Here is an 18,020-nt window from a genome sequence, read left to right on the forward strand (position 1 = left end):
CAAGCCGCAAATAACAGCTAGAGCAGTGGCTTCCTAGAGCGAGTTCACAAGAGTGCTGGGTGAGACTGGGGTGAGAGGGGGTTCCGGGACACCGGCGTGTAAAACAAGCCACTCCGGCGGAGACTTAAGCGAGGAAGGTGTATGTCCTATTGAGGCTCCAAGGCTTTGAGTTTGATGTTTGTCACCAAGTATAACGGTGTACGCCAGCATCCCGTACTAAGGACGCTGTGGGTAGGAGGATCCGAAGCTCAAGACACAGTGAGACCCAGTCTAAAGCAAAACAAAACGAGGAGGAAAAGCCCATAAAATCAAAACAAAGTGGGGGGAGAACTCCACCAAAAACAAAACAAAAAACAAAAACACCAAACAAACCGTCAGCTGATGCTAATGCTCCGCCCCCTAATTGGCTTCCAGAGACCGGAACTCCAGAGCTGAGGCCGGACCGGAAGTAGCTTCACAAGCGGCGGCATTTTGCAGGCTGCATTTCCGTTAGTGGCGGCGGGAATCCAGCGGCTGGCTGGCGACTAGGCCTCTGTGGAAGCGAATCCGACGGGAATCTGAGCCATCCGAACCGCCACCATGGTGAGAAGGCACGGGCTGGCCGCAGGGCGCTCGGGGGTGCGGAGTGGGGTGGTAGCTGGCGGCATCCGTGGGTTGGAGCCGAGCCGTCTGTGGCGGAGAAGGTCGGGGTAGGAGCCGCTTAATCCCAGCGCAAAGGCCTAGACTTGCCAAGAGGCAGCGCCGGGGTAGAGGGGAAGGCCGACCTGGGGACAGAGGCCGATGTGCGACCGTCAAATGCCGACTCCTGGAGCCACGGCGGTTTTGGTTCCGCGGCCTCGGTAGCCTTAAACTTCTGTGTCAATGTGTGCCCGGAATTGTGGAGCAGGCGCGAGCCTCGGGCCGACTGGGGAGCGCCGGGCGAGACGGAGGAGTAGTGGAGGTCACGGCCGGAAACCGGAGTCTAGCAGCGGAGGGAGCGGGAGGGTGAAGGAGAGTGTTTGCAAGCAGAGCGCGGCCTTGCTACTCATATTTTGATGTTGGTGTGTGTCAGGCGCTGGGACTGCACCCTGAAGTAAGAAGTTCTGTCTTCACTTGGGTCAGTTTCTAGCCAGGCAGTCCTAATATAACTCACTATGGCAGCTCAGCATTAGGCAAAAGTAATGGCCGAGGGAGGGGCGAGAACGCTTTCTCCAGTAGGTGGGTTCCGGTGCAGAGCTGACTCTGAAGTAATTGTTTAGGGGCGCCCTGGCTCCCCCATGTGAGAGGGAGGGCTAGCAATCTGGAGAACTGCGAGAGCACTGCAGTAGATGATGGCAAGAGGTTTCCAGGAATCTGGTTGCTGAAGGCCCAACCTTGCCTTAACTGCAAGATTTTTCATAGGCTTAATGAACTTAAGTTTTTAAAGGTTAGCCAGGGAAAGTGGCCGTTGCTTGAAATCTCAGTTTGTTATTTATAATTTCTGTACTCAGAAGGCAGAGGATCCTGATTTTTAAGATTAGTTTTGACCGAAAAGCAAATGTAATAAATACCTCGATTATCTCCAAAACATTACTCTAGTTGGGTAGCTGAAGAAACCCGAGGTGGTGAAACAATATCTTTTTTTTTTTTTTTTTTTGAGAGTTGACTGAGGCAAGTCCTTACTTCATTTTCAGCCGGAGTAGCCTATTTTACCAGTAAAAATGAATGGCAGTGGGCCCAATTTTGAGGATCAAATGAAATACACAATCCCTTTCAAGGGCCTGGATATACAGGGAGTATCCAATAAAGTTTTAGCTGTTACTAGGCAAATGGACCGATGTATGGTTATCCCCACGAACAGTTATTTAACGTGATTAAGCAGAAAACACAATCTGGGTCTTACGGTTAGGACTGGGGAATGCTCACAGCGGTGAACAGCAGTTGCAGTTCCTGGTAGAGAAGATACTTGGGTAGTTAGGGATGACATAATACCAGTTAGGTTGGTGGAAAGCCCATCTGTTTCTCAGAGACAGGTACTTCTGTTCACCTTGGGAAGTGTGTAGGCTCCCCCTTTATTTTTGCAAAGCTACATTGGAAGCCAGGATAGAAACTGTTGTTGCCTTAATTAAAAATTAAGGGTAACAAGCTATATATCAGCATATTATGTATGCAAACTAATTAACACTAGCCCAGAAAAGTTAACCCTATTACACTGGAGTCCTGGAGGCACACTAACCAATTTTTGATTTGAGGACTTTATTCTTGCTTCAGAGCTGATTCACTTACTAGTAATAAGCTTTTCCTTAAGTAGGTTTTTAGTGCCAGTCAAATTCCAGTTCTTAGTTGTTGGATTTAGATGTTTATAGCACTGAGCCTGCCATTTAGTATGGATGGATTTGATTAGTTCGTGGACTCTTTACAGTCTCCTGAGACAGATACACATAGACAAAATCGCTATAGTCTGAGGAAGGTAACTTGAAGGGAGACTAGCAGGTTACTGGGCAGAAGTCTAGGCTGAAGCTGGGTGATATGAAGATTCTCAGGTAAAGACTGTGTGGAAGACAGCTGAAAATTGTTGAGAAATTAGTTTGTGGTGGAAGACTTGGGAGAGAGCCAGAAGTGTGTGAGTGCAGAAGAGCTGAGCCTCCTTGATGTCTGTTCTCCTCACAGACGGTGGGCAAAAGCAGCAAGATGCTGCAGCACATCGACTACAGGATGAGATGCATCCTGCAAGATGGCCGGATCTTCATCGGGACCTTCAAAGCTTTTGACAAGCACATGAATTTGATCCTCTGTGACTGTGATGAGTTCAGGAAGATCAAGTAAGGAGAGAGCTATTGGTCGGAGAAGGAACTGAGGATGAAATGGTTGGATGGGTGGGCCAGGTTTGGGATGGTGACGCAACTAGTGTTCTTGCTTGCTCACCTGCTTTTGACGAGTAACTTAAATGGGACTGTTGGCCGCTAAGACTTCTTCCTTAGTCCAGCAAACCTTGCTCTCTGAGTTTAGCAAAGTGGAAGCTGGTGAGGAGGGCTGCTAGGCTTTAAATTACTCTGACTTTGCATGCCCCTGGGTACTGGGGTAAAGGGCTCTCATGTTCTCCCCACAGGTGTGAGGGGGGAGAACTTGATTTTCTGGCCTCATTACCTATTTGTAAAGCTGTAGCCTAAAGGGCTCTCCTAATGCGGCCTGGTCTGAAACTGCTTTAAGAAGCCTCTGACCCTCTTCAGGGTAAGTGCTCTGCTCCCCATGTGGGTTTGGGGCCGGTCATTTTTGTTGGCATTTTCTAAAAAAAAAAAAAAAAAGAGTAGAGATATTTTCTGGTTTGCTGCAATTCTGTAAGTTACTAGCTAACTCAGGCCCGTCAAACAAAGTGTTCTATTTCAGTCCTATTTTATATATTCAGGACATCTTGAGGCTCAGCAAGATGGTGAGCCTTGTCATATGACACTCTTGTCCTATGCAGCATTCATATTATGTACTGACCGAATTCCCTTAAGTTCTTTTTGAGATTGTTTTCTTTTATGGCCAAAGGTCAAGTATAGAGTAAAAATGCAGAGATGCCTGAGTGCCTGATAGGTGTTAGAGTGGGGCCAGATCAATGTGGAACTTCCATTTTAAGATTTTTCTGGTTTGAAAAATATTGAAAAATTTTAAAAATAAAGTTAATGAGAAAAAAAACTTGACTACCTATTTTTTTCCATTATGAAAAGCCAATATAGACTTATTTACTAAGCCAGTATGAGCTAAAAGAAAAATAAAAATAAAATCAAGTTGTCTTTTTCGAAATCAGGATAGTTTCCTTTATGACTTCCTGCTCCCATCTTACAGTTAGTTTTCCTACTTCATACTCGTCGCAGTCATCATTAGGGTGGGCTCTGGTGTGAGGTCATCCTTGTGAGAAGTCACCATCTGTGTGTGTGGACTCTCTTCCCTTCCTCTCTTCCTTCTGTTTCTCATATAAGGTGAAGGGTGGAATGTTATACATGTTACTTGGGTGTGGGGCCAGTGGCATTCACTTTTGACAAAGAATTGTTTAGCCTATCTCTTTCTGAGAACTCTTAAGCTGAAGGGAGGGAACAAGGTAATAGCTAAGACAACCAGGAAAGGATTTGCAGTTGGCTGTGGAAGCATCTTTGCCAGGGCTGGCCTTTCTTTCTGCTTGTCTTGTTTCCTGGTCTTTGTATCATCTTGGCTTGGTAGAAAACAGCCAGCTATCTCCATATGAGATCACTTAGCCTGTCCAAACTTTCTCTTTGAGGAAGTTTATGTACCATTCATGAGATTATGTATTACACAGCCAACTTTGGTGGGTCCTAGACACAGAAACTTAAATATTCCTTACTTTCTAATATTTGCTTTTTTTTCTTCTAAAAAATTCAATTTTAGGCCAAAGAACTCCAAACAAGCAGAAAGGGAAGAGAAGCGAGTCCTTGGTCTGGTACTGCTTCGAGGGGAGAACCTGGTCTCTATGACAGTAGAAGGACCTCCTCCCAAAGATGTAAGTCCTTCCCAAATACCTGTCAAAGAGAGGCCCTCATGGGAGCCAGGCCCTGTCAGGTACTTTGGCTGTGTACCCCTTTACAGATAATAAATGAAATCATAAAACAACTACTTTGCCAGTGAGTGGAGAGGCAGCTAGAATTTGTGGCTTTAACCCCCACCCCCAGAGGACTCCTAATCATTAGGGTGCTGCCTGAGGCTCCGTAGATGCATGTAACAACAATTAGTAAAAAGGGAAGGAAAGGGAAAGGGGCAACTGTAATTACAATCTCAAAAAAATTAATATAATTAACAGTTCTGCTGGGTACTGTGGTGCAAGCCTTCAGTCCCTGCAGAGACAAGTGGATCTATGATTTCAGGGCTACATAGTAAGACCCTGTCTCAAACAAAAAACAACAATAAAACAGCTCAAAATAATAGAATTTATGAATACTTTGTTTGGTAGTTACAGAATATTAATATTTATATTATTTATTACCTGTGCACCAGGGATGTCAGTGTTTTATTTAATCATTACAAGAGGTTTTTAGTTTGCTTTTTGAAAATTATCCTCACTTTATGGATGAAATAAACTTGAGTTTTAGCTCACCTAAGATGTCATAGCTAATAGATGGTTAACTTGACATTTGATCCCAGATGTTCTTGGTTCTATAAACACCAACTATGTTTATAAATAGAGCTCTCTAAAAAGAACCTAGCCAAATTTGTTTTCTCTTTTAAGACATTGACAACCAGGAGAATATTCTTAGCCTGTATTTATGTGTGTATGCATCTGTTTTAATTTTTGCCATGCTTGAGTTGAACCCAGAGCATCATGTATGCTGGGCAAGCACTCTGCCACAGGATTGCTTCAGCTCCTGTGTTTATTTTTCACACACATGGTTTGTATTTAACACGTGAAAAATATTGTCCTGCCTTTTAATTTTTATAAATATTTTCAGTTACCTCTTGCTTTGCTTTAAGTCCTGCTAATGATAGATAGCCTCTCAAGTGAGTACAGAGTAATTTATCTCACTTATTTTGTTCTATTAAATTCTACATTACAGCCTTTCTCATTTGTGAATGTGTGTAAGAGGTATTACTTGGCCACGGTCACTTACGTCTGTGTCTGTTGCCAGGTCAAGTGGTATGTTTACTAAGAGTCTGAGCTTTGACTCTGGTTTTTATTCTCATGGGAATGAATGTAGGTATGGAGTGGCAGGCTTCTCTAGATTTAAATCTGGTTTTTTAAAGCGGTGATAGGTTCTTGGTCTTGCATGGAAGGAGAAATGGTGTTAAGTGTATATAGTTAGTGCTATTTAGATGCCTTAGATCCGAGAAGTTTAGGCAGTGCTATTCCAAAGATGTACTTAGAATTCTTGAAGGCAATGAGCATTTTGGCATCTTCCTTTCTTTTTTTCAGACTGGCATTGCCCGAGTTCCACTTGCTGGAGCTGCTGGGGGGCCAGGCATTGGCAGAGCTGCTGGCAGAGGAATCCCGGCTGGTGTTCCCATGCCCCAGGCTCCTGCAGGACTTGCGGGGCCAGTCCGAGGTGTTGGAGGGCCATCCCAACAGGTGAGGTATTGGAGGAAGATTACCAGTCTGGTAGTCAAAAGGACAAGGGAGAATCCACAGCTCAGGGAAGAGTCCAGAATGACCAGTCTCATGAGAGTCATGATTGTCAGGCTATTAGTGTTTGTGTTCTAGTCAACTGAATTCAGCAGAATGTTCCTGTGACATTTCTTTTTCCATGTCACCAGTTTTAACTGAAAGTGCTTTTCCCAAGTTGGCTTGGGAACCCTTAATATTAATGTTAGCCAAGAGGCTGGAAATTGGAGTCAGGCTTCCTGATACATGACTTTTCCATGGAAAGTCTAATGGTGTGAGCTGTAGCTTTGGGAGACTTGATGCTCAGTGTAGTTTGGGAGAAGAATAGGAAGATGTACTGAATAGTGTTTTAATTCCTCTTTGTTTTCTTAGGTGATGACCCCACAAGGAAGAGGCACTGTTGCAGCTGCTGCAGCTGCAGCCACAGCCAGTATTGCAGGAGCCCCAACTCAGTACCCACCTGGTCGTGGGGGTCCTCCTCCACCTATGGGCCGAGGGGCACCTCCTCCAGGTGAATATCAGCATCAAAAGACACTAGGACTAATTAGTCACAAAGTGCCATAGCTGGATTCATGATGAATAGATCCTTGACTGAAACTGATGATGGGTTTGTGTAATTAAGCAGGATTACTCTGAGATCCAGCCTGGCTGACTGAACTGGGAACTAGCTGGACAAGAGCCATTAGGAACTCCACTCTGGCTCAGGGACCACTTTGTAGAGGCTGAGAGGATGGATACCTTCTGACTTGGTAGACAGCTTTGGATGTTTCCTTCCATCTTCTAGAAAATCACATGAGCTTTTCTCTTTCAGGTATGATGGGCCCACCACCTGGCATGAGGCCTCCCATGGGTCCCCCAATGGGGATCCCTCCTGGCCGAGGAACTCCAATGGGCATGCCCCCTCCTGGGATGCGACCTCCTCCTCCAGGGATGCGAGGTAAGTGCTGCTTTCCTAGAATTTACTAGGGCAGGAACTGGAGGTTTGCTTTAGGCCACGTCCATTTTGGGGCCTCAAATTTAGGGAAATGAGTTCTTGGAGGACAGCTGTGTCCAAAAAGTATTGAGGAGAGGTAAGCATTTAACTGGTTGGCCTTGTCTCCCTAGTGGAACAGAGGTGTGTTTATTGCTCAGCCCAGAAGCCCTCGACATAAGATGAGACGGTCTGAGATCACAGTAGAGACTGTGTGATGCCCTTGACTAATTTAAGAGTATCTTTTGCTGGGCATGGTCGCTCGTGCTTTTAATTCCAGTACTCAGGAGGCATGATGGATCTCTGATTTTGAGGCCAACCAGGTTGTGAAACTCCCCCCCCCAGCCCAGAGGGCGTCTTGACGAGCAGCCCTGTGTTCTTTCCATGAAGTCATCATAGTAGGTCTGAAGATAAGTAATGGTCAGGTTTTATGACCATTTTATTTTATGTCTCTGATTTTGCATTTGTAGTTTTTTCAGACTTAGCCCTGTCAACTCCAGGAATGTCTCCAACTAGCACTATATGTTCCTGTAGTCACTTGATAGCTACTTGCAGAGTTGGGAAGTTGGGGACTTGGGTTATAGATCAGGCAGGTACTGACTAAAAACTTGTTTCTCTTGCTTTAGGTCTGCTTTGATCTTACGCACAGCATTATGTCAGTAGCTCCGAGGAGACGTGGACCCTATTCCCCAGGGTCAGGTCACCACAGACCTGTTTGTTTGTTATGCTGTTCATGGAATCTCACTGGATTGTCTGGTGTCCCTTTCAGGGCTCCCTCCCTGGAAAATGTGCCCTCCAAGGCCCTAGACTCATCTTGGTCCTCCTCAGCTCCTTGCCTGTTTCCCAAAAGGCTGTACATAGTCCTTTTTTCCCCCCTGTGGCCTCTGAAGCTGGTTTATAATAAACTAAGAGACTGTTATACATCCACTTGATACCTCCATTGTCCTTAGAGTGCCTAACAGAAAAGCTTACCTTGGAAATTTTAACCCTACTTTTAGCTGTGTCCCACTAATATTTTATTGTTTGGACTAAGAAAATTGCAAAGGTGACTCAGAATGAAGCTTTTTGCCTATCAGATGTAAAGATCAGTTTGAGGAGATAAATATGATGTTAAGTGTTACTTCCCTTGGATAGGCAGATTCTCACTAAAAGTGAGAATGCCGTTGAGGGGTTGCAGGTGGCTACTGTTAACTTTGTCTCAGGCCTGCATGGACATGCTGTAACCAAACTTGTAATGGGGTTGCCGGTTTGTTCAGATGAAGAGAGAGTGAGCAGCACTGTGGTACTTAGTGCATCGAGACGAGTGGTGAACCATGAAGGGAGGGGCTGGGTTTCTTGGCATGCAGTGATAGTTCTGAAGTCACATTAGCAGAAGTAAAGAGAGTCAGTGATGAATCCCATTACCCTTTCATGACCAAACTGGGAACAGAAGGACATTCTAAACATACGAGTCTCTCAGCTAGGGGTGGGGGATGTGGCATAGAGATGGAATATTTGCCCAATATTTGCAAAGGTGGATTTGATTCCCAGCACTGTCAGGGTGGGGGAGTGGCTGCACAGCCAAGAACTTAAAGCTCCTGCGTTAGCTGTTCCACCTAGTGCTGGAGGCTGAGTTAGGGCAGTTGGGAAGGAAACGTGTAGCCAGGAGAGTAAAGTAACTGCCAATGATAGGACTGTGTCCAGGAAGTTGCAAATCCGTAAGGCAGCCAGTGAGTGAGCACATGGAGTAAAGTTGTAGGGTAGACATGGATACAAGTTTATACAAGTGTCAGTCTGAAAGGGAAATTAATAATTCAGTTGGGATAGTGAATTAGAGTTCTCTAGAACAGAACTTAAGAAATCAACTATAAAAGGGGGTTTATTAGACTGGCTTGTAGGCTGCAGTCCAACTAGTCCAACGATGGCTGTCTACCCATAGAAAGTCCAAGACTCCAGTAGTTAAGTCCACAAGGCTGTGTATCTGTTTTCGTTATTCACAATCCCAAGTGTAGCCGCCCGAGCTGCCTCACGTTCTGGGGGCTACTTCGTAACGGCCCGTTCTGCTGCTCCGGTCCGAGGGTCAGGGCCTAGCAAGAGAGAGAGTGGGGGACGGAGACGCGAAGAATGGAGACAAGACAGGGAGTCTGATCAAGTCTTGTTCATTGGAAGGAAATCCTGGGTATTTATACCCTTTACCACGTGCCTTGCCCTCGTGGACAAGCTCAGCTGAAGGCACTACATCATGTGCCTTGCAGCGTGGATATCACGTGCGCCTAGCAGTGAGGAGCCCACGTGCACCTAGCAGCGTGGATATCACGTGTGCCTAGCTAGCAGTGAGGAGACCACGTGCACCCAGCAGCGTGGATGCTGCGCCTTGCAGCTGGTGGCACTAAACAGCAAAACAAGATATGTGAGAAAAACAAGATGTTTATCAGAGTGTGCTCAGCTGTTGTGGGCTGTTGAAAACAAGTCTCTTGTCAGGGTATATGGCCTGAGATGGCTGCAAAGATGATAGCCACTTTCGGCTAGGAGTCGGCTCCCAACACCCAAGGAAGTGGCTCCTGCCAGCAAGAGTAACAAGGCAAAGAGTAAGTTTCTGTCTTCCATGTGCTTTCTATAGGTTGTTACCAGAAGGCCCAGATTAAAGGTGGATCTTCCCACCTCAAAAGATTAAAAGTGGTTTTCCCCAGTTCAAATGATTTTATTAAGAAAAAAATGCCTCAGGCATACCCAGATGCTTGGGTTTTTAGTTAATTGTAAATTTAGTTGACAGTTTAAGATTAGTGATCACAGGTAGCAACCAGAATAGGCATCAAAGAGGTTTAAGGTCTTAAAATGAAAAATCGTGAAGGGAAATGAGGAAAGATGTTTAATGTTCATGGGTTGGAACATGATTGTTAACCTAGTTGTACCACCTAAATGGATTTGATTCTCTTAAGTCTAGTAACTTTTTAATACTTAAACATGCTAGTTTTGTGTGCCACAGGGAGCCTTGAATAGCCAAAGTCTTCCAAGTAAGATGTTTGAGGTCAAAGCTGTGATGGAGTACAATAGTGACGTCTCAGCATGGACTGTGAGTAGAGATGGGAATTGAGAAGCTCTTGACTAGGGAGGTAAGCTTGACAGTCATTAAAGAAAGCACCTTAAACACATAATGTTGAGATAGGAATGACCGCAGACCTCTACCTCACTGCATTCTCAACCAACAATCTAGAAAAGGTAAAATGATGTACTGATTATAAGAATTCAAATCATTCAGTACTTTATAATGGTGGGTTTTTAGGTTTGACATTGAAAGCATAAGCAATAACAACAAAAAGGTACAGGGGACTTCAGAGTTGTGAAGTTTAATGTACCAAAGGATGCTAGCAATGTGAAGCAGCTTAGAAGGGAAAAATAATTGCAAATGGAGTGACTTGAAGGAAAATGGAGTCCCAGCATCCAATGTTTGCCACTTGTCTGATGTTGGTTCCTTTTTTGGTTTTTACGTATTCAAAAATATTTTTCTATATTAAAGATGATTTATATGTGAGTATCTTGGCTTTTGTATGTTCCTAAGTGTACTCTTCCCTGCCCAGTGTCTCCAGAGGCCAGAAGAAGGTGCCAGATTCCCTTGTGAGTCACTGTTGATTTTAGGAACTGATCCTAACTCCTTTGCAAGAGCAGCCAGTACTGTCAATCCTGCACCATCTCTAGCGTAGCCTTTAGTTATTTAAAATTAAATTTAGTGTGTATATGTGAAAGTGTGGACCGTGGTATGCACATGGAGGTCAGAGGATAACTTGTGGGGGTTGTTTATTCCTTGGTCTCAGGGATCAAAGGGTCACCAGGCAAGCACTTTTACCCGTTGAACCATCTTAACAGCCAGAAAGCTGCTTCTCTTTATAGTCTTGGGGATTGATCCTAAGAACCTTGACTGCGCTTGGTAATTGCTCTACTGCTGAAGCCATGTCGTCAGCCTTCTTTATTTTGAGACAGTGTCTAAGTTAGCCACTTTAGCTTTGAATGTACAGACCTTAAATTTAGTCCACCATGCCACTTCCTGAGTAGTTGGAGTTACAGTATAGGCTTGTGCTGTCAAAAATACCCTCAGAGCTTTATAAACATAATGTGTGAATGACCACTATTAATCAGTTCTTGGTGATTGGACAGCTAACTTATTTTTTCACTAACAATGAGATGGCTGAATCTTTCATAAATATTACTCTATATTTAGTTAATTAAATGGAATTTGAGTCAAAGGATGTAAGCATTTTAATTATCAAGGAAGTTAAAGTTAATTACCTTGAAAATTTGAGTCTGTTTGCCCTGTTACATGTGCACCAGTGAGTCCAGGTGCACATACCAGTAATCTCTTTGTCTCAGGAACTAGTTGATTATGGGAAGAGCCTGTTTTGAAAGGAAAAAAAATGAAAGGGAAAATGTATACTGACTATCAGAACCTTTTAAATATGTACATCACCTAGTTTTGAAAATCAGATGCATTTAAGATGACGAACTTGGAAAGGTCCAGATCCACCAGGAGGCAGCATCGCTCTGTGAGGAAGACTTGGACCGCATGTGTGGGTCTGGATGCTGGACTTGGGGTTTGTGTCGCTGTCTCCATTTCTCTTTGCGTCTTTTCCCCCTCCCTCCTGTCTTTATATTTTTTCGGAGCAGATCTGCAGCTTTAGACTTAGCTATGGAACTGGTTATTCTTGTGTATGTCACATCTTTTTTCTGTTTAGTAAACCAGTGTTTATCTGGGTGTCAAAGGAAAACCACACCCATTGCCAGAATTCCTTATTAAGTAAGGGCTGTGAACATTGCTGAGTGCTTTACTTACAGAGTGGGTCAGATTAACAGATTAAGAACCAGTCTTAGGAGGGGATTTTTTTTTTTTTTTAGTAAAGTTGAGCATACACATATTCTATGATTTAGCATTTTCATACTAAAATATATGCCCGATAGAAATGTTGACACAGTTACAAAAAGACATGTATGAGAATATATACAAAGCTGTATTCACAAATACCTAAATACGTATCAACATTAAATTAGACAACTTGTATATTTGTACAGTGGAACATCTTACATGAAAGGAGATGCATAGTGAGTCTGCAGCAACACATGGCAGTTTGAATCTTCTCTACAGATGGTCAAGTAATAGATGTCAAAGTCCAAACTCAAAACATGTAAAACAACGTAATTCTGTTCAAGAAAGTATAAAAACCTCAATAATGGAGAAGCCTTGACCATGGATATTTTGACACAGATAGCACATGCAGGGGGCTGGTGATGCTTTATTCTTGATCTGAGTCTCGTGTCCTTTGGGGGTGGGGGGAGGAAGTAGAGAAATTGTGTGTGTGTGTGTGTGTTAGTCTGTGATGGAACTCAGTTAGCTGTACCTGTTTTGGTTTGGTTGGTTGGTTTGCTGTGTAACTCAGGCTGCCCTCAATCTCATCTTCTTGTTTCAGCCTGAGTGCTGCACATTTTTGACATGAATAAATTTGTTTGTACATAAGCCCTATAGGGATTGAAGAGCAAGACAGCCAAGAGCTCTTGGGGGCAATCTAAAGAGGAGTGCCACCATGCGAAGTGTGTTGTCCAGGTGATACTGGCTGGTATTTGTCCGCTCTTGCATCGTATAAAACAATGCATTTATCCATGCATATTTATTGAGCACCTACTGTGTGTGCTAGACACCATTCTTTTCTAGTCAACTCTGCTGGGTACACAAGAGTGAACAAATAGAACAAGCTCCTGTACCTGAGGAGCTTGCATTTTCATGGAAAATGAACGAATATGTAAATGAGCAGTGCTGAGTCATGGTAATCTCTGGAGGAGACGGACTGTCTGGAATATCATTGGTGAGACTTCCTCATCACAAAGGACAAGATGAGCAGACGCCTGTAGGAAGCAAGGGACAGGCCATATGTGTGTGAGAGCAGCCCAAGCTTTCCAGGCGGAAGTCCAGAGGCACTGGTCTTGCTGTTTGAGCATGCACTTGGTGTTCTAGAGAACATCTGGAAGGGTTCCTGTCAGCTCCAAATCCACTCACCCTTTTTTTCTTTTCGGGGCAGTTGTTCAGGTGTGTCAGTAGAGGGTGCTAGAGAGACATTATCAGAAGAGATTGTCTCTTTGCAGCCTGAGTTATTTCTCTGGCACCAAAATTTGTCAGGAAAAGGGGCTTTTGCAATGCACAGTGGGCACTGGCACTAGGTAGCTTCCTTTGGCACATTTGGGTGGTGGTGTCACAGGGTCTGTGGGAGGTTCCTCAGCAGTGCTTTCCTCTGGCAGATCTGTAGCAAGTTCTGATACGGAGAAGCCACAGTGGCTTCTATACTGAGCCACAGCCTCCCTATCCAGGTAGACCTGGCTCTCAGCTAGCGGTGGATGGGAATATGCCCTTCCTTGGACACTATGTCCCAGCCATAGTCATGATAGCTGCTCTAGAAGTCTGCACGTGGCTCTTCCTTGGTCCTGTTTCTTACTAACAAATCACTGCATAGCTTCTGTTTCCCGAGGAGACCTGACTGATGCAGCCACCCAGCTTCGCAGGAGTAAAATGATAATCACAGCTGAAGTCAGGAGGAGCCAGGGAACCATGAGGGACACTTGCTTTCACTCTGAGTGGAGAGGGTGCCTATGAGATAGAGTGTCCTGAGAAGGGATGCCCCAGGGAGGCTGAGGGACACAATAAGGTACATTGTTGAGGTCACTGCAAAATTCCCAGCAAGATGATGGCGTGGGTTCCAGTGGAGGTGGTGATGACGGGGAGCAGGTTCTTGGTGTCTGTTGAAGGTAAATAGAGAGCATTTACAGCTGTAATTACTGAGGTGAAGAAAAATAGGGACAGTATAAATTCAAGGTTTTTCACCTTAGCAGATGGGAGAACGGAGTTTCTATTGGTATTTAAATGGGACAGGAATCTGAGATTCAGTTTTGAATATATATAGGGTCTTCGTCTTAAAATTGTTTGACCTAGGAGTTTTAGATTGTTTTAAATTGTTGTATAAAAGAAATGATGCTTTGGATTTCAAATTTTGACCTGTTTCTAGTTTAGTGTAAGCTGTGTGATCCTGTCTGGAATGTTGACAGCAGTTGTCTGCCTCCATCAGCTGCACAAACACCAGGGCAAATAGCCATGGGGGAGCGCACTGTGCTGTGTGTCTGTGCTTTATAGGTTAGGGCATTAAGTGTCTTTCTAAACTTCTGAAACAAATTGAAGCAAAGTTAATGAATAGTTCTAACAGATCTAAAACAGTGTGCACAGGTCAAGAGTATCATCATCTGGTGATAGTTTTGCAGTGAGTGGCTTGGGCTGTAACTGCAAAATGACTTGAGGGGCATTGACTTTCATTCCTCAAACCGCACTGGGGAGCGTTCATCTAAGGAAACCTATTTGACTTTGGTAAAAACAATGAAAACGATGGGTGGTTTAGGCTAGAGCTGAGGTCTCCTGTGCAGACTGAGCATTGGCTGTGAGGACAGGACACAGCACATGACATGTTCAGAGCTGGTAAGATATAACTAGAGAGGCCAATGTCACAGCTAGCCTAAGGTTTTCATACTAGCTGGAACAATTAGACAGAGGACTCAGCAATCTCAAAGAGCTGGAAGAAGAAAGCCAAAGAAATGTTTGTTTATACTAGGTGAAAAGATTTTCACGCGCAGCTTTGTACAGATAACGCCAGACCAGACAGTTCCACAAGGGGAGGTTTATTAAGAGAGAGAGAGAGTGAGAGGAGAGAGAGAGGAGGAGAGGCCGGCCATGACCACATGGAGAGAGGGGGAAGTGAAGGGGGGAAGAAAGAGGGGACAGGAACCTGAAGGCGCAGGGTCAAGGGCCCAAGAGAGCAAGAGAGAGAGGAGGGGGCAAGCAGCCCCTTTTATAGTGGGCAGGCCTACCTGGCTGTTGCCAGGTAACTGTGGGGAGGAACATACTTGGCTATTGCCAGGTAACTGTGGAGGTGGAGTTTAGACAGAATACTAACACTAGGGATAAAGGGAACTTCATCCAGGTCTCGTTCTGAGATGCATTCTTAGCCCAGAGATCTCCCAGAGATAAGGCTGTGAGGCTGTGAGGAGCCTTGAGTCTCTTGGTATACCAGTTGGCTATTCTTCCTTCAGTAACGTGAGGTCCTGAAAGTAAGAGAAAGTAAGAAGGAGGGAAAATGTTAGCTTGGAAACAGCCTGAACTTTTAATGTGTTCTTGAGACCTAGCAAATGATGTAAGACTTACTGGCGCTCCTCAGTTATACGCTTGTCTATATAAGTTATCATCTCAGACATTTTTGTCAAAGCAACAGAAAACTGATTGGCAGCAATCAATACACAAGTCTTTTAGCAGTCCAGGATTTTAGATTTAGCAGACGAAGACTTCAGTTATTATGAATGTGTTGACTTGTCAAAACTATAGGGCCCAACCACAGTGCTCTACACATTCTTCTAAGACACACATGAGACATTCTTGAGAATAGCTCATGCTAGGCAGTAAAATAAATCCCTATTACTTTTTAAAATTAAGATTGTTGTTTTGAAATGACTATATAGTCACATGCGACTGAAAAAACAGTACAGGGAGATCCCCTGCATCCTTTACATAGCTTGGCCCAGGGGTAACATCTTAAAGCTGTAGGACTACATTACAGCTAAGATGTTATGTCTGATGTGGTCACAGCAGGTTAGCCCCAGGAGGCTCCTTTGTATCCACACTCACTCTTCCCACTGTGTCACAGACCCTGGGCAACTGGAATCTGTTTCCATTCCTATTATTTTCTTATTTTAAGACTGTTTTAAATGGTAACATAAAGGATGCAATCTTTTAGATTTTTTTAAGGCAGGATCTCAAATACTCCAGGTGGCCTCGAACTTGCTATGTAGCTGAGCATGACCATACAGTTGTCATTTTCCAAATGCTAGGATTACAAGCATGTATCACCACACCCAGTGTATGCAGGACTAGAGAGTAAACCCAGGGATTTGTGCATGCGAGGTAAGTACTCTGTTAACCGAATGATAGCCCCAGCTCTAAGACTGGCTTTTAAAACAAAAATTGACATAATTCTATGGCATTCTTTCTGGTGTTATTGATTTCAACAGTTCCTTTTTAAGGCTGAGTAGTATTCCACAGCATGGGTATACTACAAGTAGTTTATATACTTATTGCATACTTAATCCTTGAAGGACAGACATGTGGATTGTTATTCTAGTTTGGGGTTATTATGAATAAAATAAAGATGCTGTAAGCATCCACATACAGATTTTAGTGAGAACACCATTTCACATTAAATAAACAATTTCAATAGTTGGGATTTGGTTCTAATGCTTTTTCTTTTTTCTTTTTTTTTTTTTTTTTAAAGAAAGGCTATTTTATTAAAAAGAAAAACAAAAGGGAAACAGGACCAGAGCACAGGTTAGTCCATCCAGAGCACAGGTTAGTCCATCCAGGCCTTCAGCATCCTGGTGGTGATCTTGTCTTTCTCAATGATGTGGACAATGACGCCCATGCCTGAGACAGCATCCCAGTTCACAGCATTCAGCATGGCCTGAGAAATGGTTTCAGACAGGTGTTCTGAATCCATGTTGGGCTCTCAGAGAGACTCACACATCCCATACATTTTTTTGGAGCAGGTACCACTGACTACAAAGTCATCAGTCACCATGGGATAGCCAATGAGGTCTAGAGAGCAAATGAAGGGCTTAAAAGTCTTCGGGTCCAGGCCAGCAATGACAGTTCTGTGTAGTAGGGACCAAACCGTTTCTCATACAAGAGGTTGACCGTCATGCTCATGAGGGTATAAGGCTTGTCTGCTCACCTTCCTTTGGCTCATACAGGTTCAGTTGGAACTTGAGACGCTGGGCAACTGTCTGGACATCAGTGGCCAGGCCAATCAGGCCTATGTAGAGCCTGTCACTCATGGGAAAGATCTTCTGGAAGTCCATGGTCACCATCTGGGCCTGGATCCCGAAATGCCTATCTGCAGCGATGGCCACACAGTTCTTTCCCTTCATGGCCGGGATGGCTTCTCCATTATAGGACATAATCGACATGATTGCACTGTAGTGGGAGCACGACCACCACTGAGTTGCCTGCAAACTGGCTCTGGCTTTCTCCCTAATGCTTTGTCTTAATTCGTCTCCCAAAGCCACACTCTAGTCCTGAGGGTTCCTACCCCCAGCTGGCTTTGATTGGTAATAAAGAATTGCCATATTGCCAATGGCTGGGCAGGGAGACAGAGGCAGGACTTTTAGATTGTGTGGGCAAGGGACCAGGGGAGAGAGAGGAGAGACAGAGAATTGCCATGATAGGGTAGCAGAAAGATGAAAATTAGACCCAAATAAGACCAGTCAAGGAAAACACAACTCAATAATTACGGATATAAACTGCATGCCTAGATTGAGCAGATTTACCATTACACTACTCTATTCCCCAGCTATGAGATCCCTTATAACTTGCGGTTTTTCCAGGCCACATGCTTCTCCTCCATTATCCTTCCACCTCCTGCTCCTCCATCGACTTCCTCCTCCTTCTGCTTCCTCTTCCGCCATCTTCCTCCTCTCTCCTCCCCTAAGCCTCTTTCTCCACCTCCCCTTCTATTGCCCAACCACTGGCTCTAGCCTTTATTTTACAAATTTAATTGGACAGAAGGTTCACAAGAAGTCACCTGTGTACAGACTCACTCCTCCTCTGCAGCCCCTCCCAGGAAAGTGGAACTAGCATCAAAATACAAGGCTGGGGCTATCCACAACACTTCCCCCTTTTTGTCCAATTAAAAAATTCTTTCCTCTCAGATATGAATTGAACACAAACTATATTACCATGTTGTAATTGTTAAAGTGCAAGATAGACCTAATACCCAGTCCATCATTTTTGTTAACTAAATAGAACCTCTGCCATCTCTCTTAACTAAAAGACTTAGTTCTGAACCTGGCTTATGTCCTGTCTTTAGAATGAATGCCATTTGAAAACCATCCTCTCAAAGTAAATAGCCTGCATTGGCTGTGAGACTATAAGTCTTCAACCCCATCAGAAATCCA

General features: G+C 44.2%; 1 protein-coding gene and 1 pseudogene across 1 annotated transcript; one reads left to right on the plus strand and one right to left on the minus strand.

The window, feature by feature from the left end:
* The first annotated feature begins 434 nt into the window (after nucleotides 1–434).
* Snrpb (small nuclear ribonucleoprotein polypeptides B and B1) lies at nucleotides 435–7,946 on the plus strand. The gene is made up of 7 exons (XM_028755408.1): nucleotides 435–582; nucleotides 2,629–2,780; nucleotides 4,348–4,459; nucleotides 5,864–6,016; nucleotides 6,422–6,560; nucleotides 6,861–6,986; nucleotides 7,646–7,946. Exons 1-7 carry the CDS (start codon nucleotides 580–582, stop codon nucleotides 7,654–7,656), a joined length of 696 nt encoding a protein of 231 aa, XP_028611241.1. The 5' UTR covers nucleotides 435–579; the 3' UTR covers nucleotides 7,657–7,946.
* An 8,471-nt stretch (nucleotides 7,947–16,417) lies between these two features.
* Nucleotides 16,418–17,033, minus strand: LOC114609590 (annotated as a pseudogene).
* Between the last annotated feature and the right edge of the window lie 987 nt (nucleotides 17,034–18,020).

Source organism: Grammomys surdaster, unplaced genomic scaffold, assembly GCF_004785775.1.
Source record: "Grammomys surdaster isolate TR1022 unplaced genomic scaffold, NIH_TR_1.0 129, whole genome shotgun sequence".
Taxonomy (NCBI): Eukaryota; Metazoa; Chordata; class Mammalia; order Rodentia; family Muridae; genus Grammomys; species Grammomys surdaster.

What these genes read in the sequence shown, in the direction of transcription:
- Snrpb (XM_028755408.1), top strand. An exon ending in AAGGACCTCCTCCCAAAGAT is followed by an intron (nt 4,460 to 5,863) that starts GTAAGTCCTTCC and finishes TCTTTTTTTCAG; the next exon opens with ACTGGCATTGCCCGAGTTCC. An exon ending in CCGAGGGGCACCTCCTCCAG is followed by an intron (nt 6,561 to 6,860) that starts GTGAATATCAGC and finishes TTTCTCTTTCAG; the next exon opens with GTATGATGGGCCCACCACCT.